Source organism: Chiloscyllium plagiosum, unplaced genomic scaffold (assembly GCF_037043375.1).
Source record: "Chiloscyllium plagiosum isolate Xiang-an unplaced genomic scaffold, Cpla_swu_hap1 HiC_scaffold_6, whole genome shotgun sequence".
NCBI classification, from domain to species: Eukaryota; Metazoa; Chordata; class Chondrichthyes; order Orectolobiformes; family Hemiscylliidae; genus Chiloscyllium; species Chiloscyllium plagiosum.
In genome coordinates this window covers 63026137-63038793 of record NW_028270144.1, presented here as the reverse complement: position 1 = coordinate 63038793, position 12657 = coordinate 63026137, and the positions used below count along the sequence as shown (strand labels likewise).

General features: G+C 42.2%; 1 protein-coding gene across 5 annotated transcripts in view; it reads left to right on the top strand.

Annotated features, from left to right (window-relative positions):
* Nucleotides 1-12657, top strand: part of LOC122550602 (coiled-coil domain-containing protein 81-like) — a 104845-nt gene that overhangs the window by 47329 nt on the left and 44859 nt on the right. For all 5 annotated transcript variants that reach the window (XM_043691572.2, XM_087988041.1, XM_087988038.1 and 2 more), the window contains one exon: nucleotides 4832-4952. In XM_043691572.2, the coding sequence (XP_043547507.2) occupies nucleotides 4832-4952 (121 nt within the window). The remainder of the gene's footprint in view (nucleotides 1-4831; nucleotides 4953-12657) is intronic.

The following is a 12657-nucleotide window of genomic DNA, read 5'->3' as shown; positions in this document are numbered from 1 at the left end:
CTTTTATATTTGATGCCCTGGCCAATGAAGGGAAGCGTGTTGTATGCCTTCTTGATCACTTATCCACCTGTATTTCCACTTTCAGAGATCTGTGGATCTGTATTCCCAAATCCCTCTACATGTCAGTGCACCTAAGGGTTCTGCCATTTATTGCGTAATTCATACCCAAATTTGATGTTCCAAAATGCATAGTTCACATTTGTCTGGATTGAACTCCATCTGCCATTTCTCTGCCCAAATCTGAAATGTATTCAACTTTTGCTACATTGTTTGTCAGTCCTTCTCACTATCTGCAACTCTGCCAATTTTGGTGTCATTCACAAACTTATTAATCAAACCACCGACATTTTCTTCGAGATGATTTATATATATATATTACAATCAACAAAAGCCCCAGCACTGATCCCTGCAGAACACCACTAGTAACTGATCTCCATTCCGAAAAGCACCCTTTAACCCTACTCTGTCTTCTAGTTTTGCATCCATCTAGCCAACTCACCCAACATCCCATGATTATCAGCCTGATCAAATGCCTTACTAAAGTCCATGTATACAACACCCACTGTCTTCCCTCATCACCTCCTCAAATCAAGTTGGTGAGACATGACTTCTCCACATAAACCCATGCTGCCTAGTCTATTTATTTCAGAATGTGAATAAATACTATCTCTCAGTAACTTCTCTAACAGCTTCTCAACCGCTGACACCAGGCTCACTGGCCTTTAATTACTCTGTTTCCCTTGTTAAAAAAAGGAAAAACATTGGCCATGCTCCAGATCTCTGGAACCTCACCTGAGGCCAAAGAGGATGCAAAGGTACCTGTTAAGGTGCCAGCCATTTCCATTCTTGTTTCCAGCAGTATCCTGGGCTAGTCCCCATCTGGCCATAGAGTCATACAGCACGTAAACAAGCCCTTTGGTCCAACCAGTCTATGCTGACCATAATCCCAAGCGAAACTAAACTGGTGCACCTTCCTGCACTTGGCCCTTATACGTCCAAACATTTATTATCCATGTACTTATCCACATGCCATTTAAATGTTGTAACTGTAACTGTATCCATTCCTTCCTCTGCAACTTTATTCCACACACAAACCACTCTCTTTATTATAAAGATTGCCCCCATGTCTTTTTTAAATCTTTCTTCTCTCACCTTAACAATATGGCCACTAGTCTTGAAATTCCCCATCCTATGGAAAAGACACCTGCCATTCACCTTACCTGTATCCCTCACTACTTTATCAAGTTCTATAAGGTCACCCTTCAACCTCCGACGCCCAGTGAAAAAGTCCTAGCTTATCCAGCCTCTCCTTATAGCTCAAACTGTCCATTCACAGCAACATCCTGGTAAATCTCTTCTGGACTCTCTCCAGCTTAATAAAATCTTTCCAATAACAGGTAGACCAGAACTGGACACAGTACTCCAGAAGAGGTCTCACCAATGTTTTGTACAACCTCAACATAATGTCCGAACTCCTATACTCAAAAGGTCTGAGTAACGAATGCAAGCATGCTACATGCCTTCTTAACCACCCTATCTCTATGTAATGTAAAATTTAAAGAGTTATGTACTTGAATCCTGAGGTCTTTCTGTTTTACAACACTACCTAAGGCCCTACTCTTAATTGTATAAGTCCTGTCCTTGCTTGTTTCATCAAAATGCAATACCTTGCGTTTTTCCAAATTAAACTCCATCTACCACTCTTCAGCCCATTGACCCAATTGATCAAGATCCCTTTGTAATCTTAAATAACTTTCTTCACTGCCCACTATATCACCAAATTTAGTACCATCCACAAACTTATTAACCATGCCTTCTATATTCTCATCTAAATCATTTATATAAATGACAAAAAGAAGTGGACCCAGCAATCAGACCATCACTGTTGATTTCTGAACCTCCAGTCTGAAAACAACCCTCCACCATCATTCACTCTGATGTGGCCTGGGGGATTTGTCTACTTTAATGTATTTTAAGACACCCAGCAATTCCAATTCTGGTTTGGAAGGCTGTGAATGCTTTGGAGAAAGCACAGGAAAGGTTTTCGTGAATGGTTCCAGGGATGAGACACTTTGGTAATGAGGGAAGATTGGAGATGTTGAGATTGTTTTCCTTGGAGAGGAGAAGGGTAAGAGGAGATTTGATTGAAGTTTCCAACATCATGAGTGGTCTGGAGAAACAGTTTCTGCTGATAAACAGATCAAGAATTAGAACATACAGTTTTAAAGTGTTTTGCAAAAGGGGCAAATGTTTGGTGAGAGAAAGTCTTTCCACACAGCATGTAGTTGGAGTGTGGAATGCACTGCATTGAAGAATGGTAGAATCATTCATCTGAGGCATTCGGGAGGAATTGGTGTTTATTTAAATAGAAATAGTGTGGGGCTTATGGGAAAAATGAGATTGACACAAAGTTAAAATGGTCAGAAAGCTGTTGCAAACACAATAGACTGAATGGCCTCCTCTGTGCCATAACAACCCTGTAATCCTGTGAATTATTATACTATCAGAAGGACAGTAACAATTATAAATCCAGTGTGTAAATCAAACTTTGTTTTTGGTAATCTGTGTATAAAAAAGATAACGATAAAGCTGATTGCATAAATTGAAATAAAGGAGTAGATTTACAAGTTGTTATTATTAGTGGAGAGTTGCATGTTAGGAGTTTCAGATGCAGAGATTGTTGGACCATTTATAGACCATGCAATTTTAAAACTAATTCAGATTAGTTAAAACTGAATATAGTGTGATGATTTTCATTCCTGAATTCCTGATATGCAATACAAACCTGTAAAGCTTAGTGCCAGAAGTGCTAACTTGTAAATGACCCCAAGATTCATTGTATGTAATACTTTGAACACAGCAAAGAAATCTCAGCTGAACTCTAAAGCTTGAGAAGCCAATGATACACTTTATGAGATGATTATGTCATTTCCTGTATTGTAAACAGACATGAACAATATTTATTCTAATCATGATTATTCTAATCATGTTTATACTTTGTTGATAATCTGGGAGTGATTGCCTAATTTACTGTGCTGGCGCTGTGAGGCAGCAGTGCTAGCCACTGTGCCACCGTGCCGCCCATATATACTCCATTGCGACTTTCACAATTTATACTTATAGTACAAGAATATACTGTCTGACACAATACTAATTTTTGTCATATCTTATTGACAATAATATTGACTTAGTTTTGGCCACATTTGGAACCTGTGCATAATTGTAGTGTTCACATTAAGGAAGTTTTAGAAACATAGGTGATGATACAAAAAAAATTGATAAGAATGATTGCAGAATTGAGAAGTTAAACTTACCAAGTACACCTAATTCACTCAAGTGCTTTTCTCTAGAAGAGAAAATGCTGAGGGTGTCTGAATAAAAGGTTCTTCAAATATTTGAAATTATTTGGTAGGTGGAGTACAAAACAAGTTTTTTCACTTGTCGGGAGACCACAAATATAAGATTCTGGATCAGTGGTGCTGGAAGAGCACAGCAATTCAGGCAGCATCCGACGAGCAGCAAAATCGACGTTTCGGGCAAAAGCCCTTCATCAGGAATAAAGCCTTTATTCCTGATGAAGGGCTTTTGCCCGAAACGTCGATTTTGCTGCTCGTCAGATGCTGCCTGAATTGCTGTGCTCTTCCAGCATCACTGATCCAGAATCTGGTTTCCAGGATCTGCAGTCATTGTTTTTACCTCACAAATATAAGATACCCACCAATAACTTCAAAAGAGAATTCATGTGAAGCTTCTTTATTTGAGAATTCTGCAGCGAGAATCTCATCTCTTGTCTCCCCAAAGACAGCACAGAAGTCATAATGTGGTGAAATAGCTGAGAGTGCAATAATAGGTAGATGGAGATAGGTGTAATGGTGATGGGTTAGCGAGGAGGATGGAGCAGATAGGTGGGAAGGAAGATGAACAGGAAGGACAGGACATGAGGGCAGTGCTGAGTTGGAAGGTTGGAACTAGGATAAGGTGGGGGGGAGGGGAAATGAGGAAACTAGTAAAGTCCACATTGTTGCCGTGTGGTTGGAGGGTCCCAAGGCGGAAGATGAGGTGTTCTTCGTTCAGGCGTTGGGTGGTAAGGGAGTGGCGATGGAGGAGGCCCGAGACCTGCATGTCCTTGGCAGAGTGGGAGGGGGATTTGAAGTGTTCGACCACGGGACAGTGGGGTTGGTTGGTGCGGGTTTCCCAGAAATTTAAGTTAGATATTTTCAGTTTATTATAAGAGAAGCACAATTTGCAAGAAGAGTCATAGAGATGTACAGCATGGAAACAGACCCTTCGGTCCAACCCGTCCATGCCGACCAGATATCCCAACCCAATCTAGTCCCACCTGCCAGCACCCGGCCCATATCCTCCAAACTCTTCCTATTCATATACCCATCCAAATGCCTCTTAAATGTTGCAATTGTACCAGCCTCCACCACATCCTCTGGCAGCTCATTCCATACACGTACCACCCTCTGCGTGAAAAAGTTGCCCCTTAAGTCTTTTTTATATCTTTCCCCTCTCACCCTAAACCTATGCCCTCTATTTCATGGACTCCCCGACCCCAGGGAAAAGACTTTGCCTATTTACAATATCCATGCCCCTCATAATTTTGTAAACCTCTATAAGGTCACCCCTCAGCCTCCGATGCTCCAGGGAAAACAGCCCCAGCCTGTTCAGCCTCTCCCTATAGCTCAAATCCTCCAACCCTGGCAACATCTTTGTAAATCTTTTCTGAACCCTTTCAAGTTTGTTGAATCTTACATTTTTCTGCAGTGTGTTATGTAAGATAAGTGATTTGGAATCATTAAAGTAGAATTTTGGATTGCATATTTAGGTTGTCTTCTCCAAATCGTTCTCCATCCTGTCAGCCTGGCATTCAACAAACAAATCGGCAGTCACTGAAACTCAAAGCACCACCAGCCAATGCCTGCGCTGATCATTGCAGGGCAGGACAGGTATGCACTCTTTCATTACTGAGGTACCTGAAGGGAAATATTATATTTCTTGCTATAAAGCCATAGTAGTATTATATGCATGTATTATATAGAACACATATTATAATATCTATGAACCATAATTTGGTCTTAAGGGAGCTCTGAGCCATGACTTCTGTAAAGGAAAGAATTCGGGACAATTTTCTTTTAATTCTCCATGCCATCTGTTTAATTTCATAGGGAACTATGGTACCAAAAAAGACAGAAACCATACTGATGATTCTCTCTAATCCTTTTGTTTATAAAGAGCATTTCTGATGTGCTGACAGTGAGAGGAGGAAACTGTCAGCTGAAAATAGACAGGAGCTTCAATGCATTTTTCACATACTGCATTCAAATCATGCCATACAAATGAATACCTAGGGATATTTCGAGCTGAGCTGGAAATAAGTTTAAGGGCATACAACAATATCCATTCAATAGGTCTCCTGCCCCTTTAGTTGTGTCCGTGATTTCTAACCAGCTAAGATGCATTTTTGTTATGCTGAAGACTTCCAGACATTTCACTTTCTGCTATGATAGCATGTCATGAGTGTTTTTTTCAAAGCAAGTCATAGAATTATAAAGATATAGAGCACGGAGACAGACCCTTCTGTCCAACTCATCTATGCCAACCAGATATTCTAAATTAATCTGGTTCCATTTGCCAGCATTTGGCCCATATCCCTCCCAAGGAACCTCGATTATCCAAACGAGTTGGGTGGGCACTATATCGTTCAGATAATCGATTATTCAGTTAATCGATTAAATGCCTTTCCTCTGGGCATCGGAGCTTTTTGTTAAGTCTGCTCCCTGTTCAGGAGATGAGGCAGCTGCACACAGCATGCGAGCCCTCTGCCCAACACCGCCCCCCCCCGTCCCAATCCAACACCGCCCCCGCCCGCTCCCCATCCCCGTCCAACTCCGCCCCCTGCCTGCCCTGTCCAACACCGTTGGCCCCCCAATCCCTGTCCAACACTGCCCCCAGCCCGCTCGCATCCAACAGTGTCCGCACCTGTCCACCGCCACCCCCACCCCCATCCAATACTGCCTCCTGCCTGTCCCTCCATGCACGCCCTCCATCCATGCCCCCTTCTCCAGGCAGCCGGACTAGAAGTCAACAACAAGACACACACACACACACTCTCTCTCTCTCTCTCTCTCTCTCTCTCTTTCTTTCTCTCTCTCTCTCTCTCTCTCTCTCTCTCTCTCTCTCTCTCACACACACACCTTTTTACTGCAACCTTTTGACAGGTTCCACCTTTGCCCTGTACAGGACAATGTTGGAGAGATTATCTGGGGAAGGGGGTTTTAGGGTACACCCCTCTGTAGACCTCCAGGGAAAGTGTGGGTGTAGAGAGAGAGGGTGAGAGGTCAGTCATTTGGAGACAGTGCCTGTTTAATCACTAAACAAAAGACACGATCAGTGTTGGAAACCCATAGAACATAGAAGAATACAACGCAGTACAGGCCCTTCGGCCCTCGATGTTGTGCCGATCCAAGCCCACCTAACCTACACTAGCCCACTATCCTCCATATGCCTATCCAATGCCCGCTTAAATGCCCATAATGAGGGAGAGTCCATCACTGCTACTGGCAGGGCATTCCATGAACTCCCGACTCGCTGAGTAAAGATAATGTAATGTTTCTATGGGGACCTCGAGATCTCCTTTGGATAATCCGATATTCGGATAATCAAGGTTCCTCTATACACCCATTCAGACGCCTTTTAAATGTTGGAATTGGACTTGCCTCCACCACTTCTCTGGCAGCTCATTCCATACACACACCACCGTCTGCCCCATATGTCCTTTATAAATCTTTCCCGTCTCACCTTAAAATCTATAGCCTCTAGTTTTGAGTCTCCCTACCCTGAGAAAAAGACCTTGACTGTTCACCATTTCCATGCCCCTCATAATTTTATAAACCTGTAAAAGGTCACCCCATAACCTCTGATGCTCCAGGGAATATAGGTCCCAGCTCATTCAGCCTCTCCCTATAGCTCAAAACCTCCAACCCTGGTAACATCTTTGTAAATCTTTTCTGAACCCTTTCAAGTTTCACAAAACTTTCCTATAACAGGGAGACCAGAATTGACTACAGCATTTCAAAAGTGGCCTAACCAATGTCCTGTAAAGCTGCAACGTGACCTCCCAACACACCTACTCAATTCATTCACCAATAAAGGCAAGCGTACTAAGCACCTCACTCACTACCCTGTCTGCCTGCGACCTCCACACTTGAGGAACTGTGAACCTGCACTCCAAAGTCTCTTTGTTTGGCAGCACTCCCCAAGAACTTACCATTAAGTGTATAAGACCTGCCCTAATCTGTCCTACCAAACATAGCACCTCATATTTATCTAAATTAAACTCCATCTGCCACTCCTTGGCCCATAGCCTATCTGATCAAGGTCTCATTGTACTGTGAAGTAACCTTCTTTGTTGTTCACTATATCTATCAATTGTGGTGTCATCTGCAAATTTACTAACCATACCTCCTATATTCACATCAAAATCATTTATGTAAGTGACAAAAAACCGCAGACTCACCACCGATCCCTGCGGCGCACCACTGGTCACAGTCCAAAAATCAAACCACCATGCTCTGTTACCTACCTTCTCGCCAATTTTGTATCCAAATGGTTAGTTCTCCCTGGTGTATTCCATGTGATCTAACCTTGTTAATTAATCTACCATGTTGAATGCCTTACTGAGGAGCATATAGACAACATTCACCACTGTGCCTTCATCAATCCTCTTCATCGCTTCTTCAAAAAAAATCAAATTAGTGAGACATGATTTTCCACTCACAATAGTTAACTATTCCTAATCAGTCCTTTCCTTTCCAAATACATGTAAATCCTGTCTCTCAGAATCCCCTCCAACAACTTGCCCGCCACTGATGTCAAGCTCACTGGTCTATAGTTACCTGGCTTTTCCTTACCCTTTTTTAAAAATAATGGTACCACGTTACTCAACTTCCAGTCTTCTGACACCTCATGCGTGGCTATCAATGATACAAATATCTCAGCAAGGGGCCCAGCAATCTCTTCCCCAGCTTCCCATAAAGTTCTAGGGCACACCTGATCCAGTCCTGGGGATTTATCCACCTTTATGCATTTTAGGATGTCCATCACTTTCTCCCCTGTAATATGGACACTTTTCAAGATATCACTATTTATTTGCCCCATGTTCTCTAGCTTCCTTATCCTTCTCCACAGTAAACACTGATGCAAAATATTTGTTTAGTATCTCACCCATCTCCTGCAGTTCCACACATAGGCAGCCTTGCCTAATATTTTTAGAATTATAGTCACTTGCCCCACTGACAGCTAAGTCACTTGCCCTGCTTTATTTGCAAGAGTAGTTCAAGTTTTGCTCCTTCTCTAGTAGCTACATACTGAATAAGAAAATTTCCTTGCACATGCTTAATAAATTCTTCTCTATCCAAGCCCTTAACACTCAGGCCAGTCTATGTTTAATAGGTTAAAATCCCCTACCATGACTACCCTATTATTTTTTCAGATAAGTGAGATCTCCTTACAAGTTTGTTTTTCAATTTCCTGCTTGACTATTTGGGAGGGTGGGGGGTGGGCGTTGATGCGGTGAAGCGGGGGCAAGTGAGGAGGAGGATGAGGGAGAGCAGTGGGGGAGAGAAGGGAGATCAGCGGGGGAAGGGGTGGTGTCTGTAGTACAATTCCAATAAGGTGATAATCCCTTTCTTATTTCTCAATTCTACCCAAATGATTTCACTGGATCTACTCTCTGGAGTATCCTCCCCACAGAAAGCCGTAATATGATCTCTTATCAAAAATGCCACTCTTTCTCCTCTCTCAGCCCCCATCCTATAGAATCTGTACACTGCAACATTAAACTGCCAGTCATGTCCATCCCTGAGTCATGTCTCTGTAATAGCTGGTATATGTCTGTCCCATATTCCCAACCATCTGCCTTATCTGTTAGGCCTCCTGCATTGAAATAAATGCAGTTTAATTGATCAGTTCTACCTCATTCTCTGCTTTGCTCCTGCCTACCTTGACTATTTGACTTGCTCCTTTTTTCAACTGCACCAGCTTCAGACTGATCCCTTTTCTCACTATCTCACTGGGTCCCACCCCTCGTAATATTTTAAATCATCTTGGGTGTCTCCAGCAAACCTCCTCACCAGCATATTAGTCCCTTCCAATTTAGGTACAATCTGTCCTTCTTAAACAGGTCATTTCTATCCCAGAAGAGTTTACAATGATCCAAAAATGTGAATCCTTCTCCCTTGCACCAGCTCCTCGGCCATGCATTCATCTGCTTTATCCTCCTATCCTTACTTTCACTAGCATATTGCACCAGGAGTAATCCCGTCATTACTACCCTCAAGGACCTACTTTTTAACCTCCTGCCTAATTTCCTATATTCCCTACTTAGAACCTTGTCCTTTTCTCTTCCAATATCATTGGTTCCAATGTGTACAATGACCCACTGCTGGTTTCTCTCACCTTTGAGAATATTCTGCACCCTCTTAGAGACATCCTTGACCCTGCACCTGTGGGTCAACACAACATTCTGATATTTCATTTCCGGCCACAGAAGAGACTGTCAATGCCTTTGACTAGACAGTCCCATATCACAATCGATTGTTTGTAACCTGGCATACCTCTTATTACAGTAGAGTCAGTCGCGGTACCATAAACTTGGCTGTCAGTACTACATTCCCCTGAGAGTCTATCATCCCCTACGTTTTCCAAAACAGCATCTTTGTTTGAGATGGGGATAGCCACAGGAAACTCTTGCACTACCTGCATATCTTTCCTAGAGGTAACCCATCTACCCGACTATCTGCGGTTTCTCTACCTGCTTGAAACTATTATCCAGGGAACAGGAGAATCGACGTTTCGGGCATAAGGAAGGGCTTATGCCCGAAACATCGATTCTCCTGTTCCCTGGATGCTGCCTGACCTGCTGCGCTTTTCCAGCAACACATTTTCAGCTCTGATCTCCAGCATCTGCAGACCTCACTTTCTCCTGAAACTATTATCCATCCTAGCTCCTGTAAAGTCCTCTGAAGAGATATGAGAAAAGAGACAAGTCTGAGACTGGTATGGTAGATAAAAGGAGCAAATTAAATAGTCAAGACAGACAAGAGCACAGCAGAAACATGGTAAGATTGCTAAATTAAACTGCATTTATTTAAATACAAGAGCCTGAGAGGTAAGGCAGATGAATGTAGGGCATGGTTGAGAACATGGGACTGGGATTTCATAACTATTACAGAAACATGGCTCAGGAAGGACCGGTGGCTTAATTTTTTGGGGATAGATGCTACAGAAATAAATAAGTAAGTAAGTGATAAATAAATAAGTAAGGAACTCTCAAATATCTGTAAGAATAATAAGGTGGTAATGGTAACGGAATTTAACTTTCCAAACATAGACTGGCACTGCCATTATGTTACGGGCTTAGATGGAGAGGAATTTAAGTGTGCGCAATATTCTTGTTCGATATGTAGACGGCCCTATTAGAGAAAGAGCAAAACTTGACCTTTGCTTGGGAAATAAGACAGGGCAAGTGACTGAGGTGTCAGTGGAGGAACACTTTGGGGCAAGTGATCATAATTCTATTAGTTTTAGAATGATTATGGAAAAGGATAGACCTTATCTAAAAATTAAACTTCTAAATTGTACAAAGTTCAATTTTGACAGTATTAGGCAGAAACTTTGAAAAGCTGATTGAGGGTAAAGGGACGGTTGGAAAGTGACACGCCTTCAAAAATGAAATAGCGAGATTTCAGAGACAGTATGTTCCTGTTAATGTGAAGGGCAAGGCTGGTAGGTGTAGGGAATGCTGGATGACTGGTCAAGAACAGGAGGGTGATATATGTCAGCTGTGGACAGTTGGTATTGAGTTAATCCCTGGAGGAGTATAAGGGCAGTAGCAGTATACTTAAGAGGGAAATCAGGAGGGCAAAAAGGGGACATCAGATAGCATTGGCAAACAGGGTTAAGGAGAATCCAAAGAGATTCTACAATACATTAAGTGCAAGAGAGTAACTAGGGAGAGAATAGGGCCCCTTAAAGATCAATGAGGTCTTCTATATGTGGAACCACAGGAGATGGGTGAGGTACGAAACAAATATTTCATGCCAATATTTACTGTGGATAAGGATATGGAAGTTAGGAAACTTGTAGAAATAAATATTCATAACTTTAAAAGTGTCCATATTACTGAAGAAAGGTGTTAGAGGTCTTAAAATGTATAAAGGTAGATAAATTCCTGGGACCTGATCGGGTGTATCCCATAACTTTATGGGAAACGAGTGAAGAGATTGTTGGGCCCTTTGCTGAGATATTTGTATCATCAACAGCTACAGGTTAGGTGCCCGAAGACTGGAGGATAGCTAATGTGGTGCCATTATTCTCTGGAAAGGTAATAACGAAACCAGGAAGGATAAACCAGTGAGCCTGATGTCAGTGGTGGGTAAGTTGTTTGAGTTGTTTTGAGGGGATTCTGAGGGATAGTATATTTACATGTATTTGCAAAGGCAAGGTCTGATCAGGAATAGTCAACATGGCTTTCTGCTTGGGAAAACATTTCTCAACAACTTGATTGAGTTTTTTTGAAGAGATAGCAAAGAATATTGATGAAGGCAGAGCAATAGATATTGATTATATGGATTTCAGCAAGGCATTTGACAAAGTTCCACATGTAGACTGGTTAGCAAGATTGGATCATGTGAAATCCAGGGGGAGCTAGCCAATTGAATTCCAAATTGACTTGAAGATTGTAGATAGAGTGTGATGGTAAGGGGTTATTTGTTGGACACGAGGCCTGTGATAAGCGGTATGCCACAAGGATCTGTGCTGTGTCTACTGCTTTTTGTGATTTATATAAATGATTTGGACGTGAAAATAGGAGGAATGGTTAGTAAGTTTTCAGATGACAGCAAAATTGATAGTGTGGACAATGAAGAATGTTATCTCAGGGTACAATGGGATCTTGATTAGATAGGCCGAGCAGTGGCAGATGAAGTTTAATTTAGATAAATGTGAGGTGTTGCATTTTGGTAAGGCAAACCATGGCAGGACTTATGCAGTTAATGGTAGGACCCTTGGGGAGTGTGGCCGAACAAAGAGACCTAAGAGTGCAGGCACATAGTTTGTTTAAAGAAGAGTCGCAGGTAGATAGGGTGGTGAAGAAGGCGTTTGGCATCTTGCTTTCAGTGGTCAGTGCATTGAGTATAGGAGTTGGGACATCATGCTGCAGTTGTACAGGACATTGGTGAGGTCACTTTTAGAATATTCAATTCTCATCTCCCTGCTTTGGGAAAGATATTGTTAAACTTGAAGGAGTTCGGAAAGGATTTACAATGACATTGCTGGGATTGGAGGGTTTGAGCTATGTGGAGAGATGGAGTAGCCTGAGGATTTTTTCCCTGGAGCGTTGAAAGCTGAGGGGTGACTTTATAGAGGTTTATAAAATCATCATGGGCATGGTGAATAGCCAGGTCTTTTTCCCAGGGTAGGGGAATCCAAAACTAGAGGGATAAGGTGAGGGAGGATAGATTTAAAAGGGACTGGAATGGCAAGTTTTTCACATGTGTGTGGAACAAGCTGCCAAAGGGGGTGATGCAGGTGGATACAATTGCAAAATTTAAAAAGCATCTGGATGAGTACATGATAGGATGGCACGGTGGC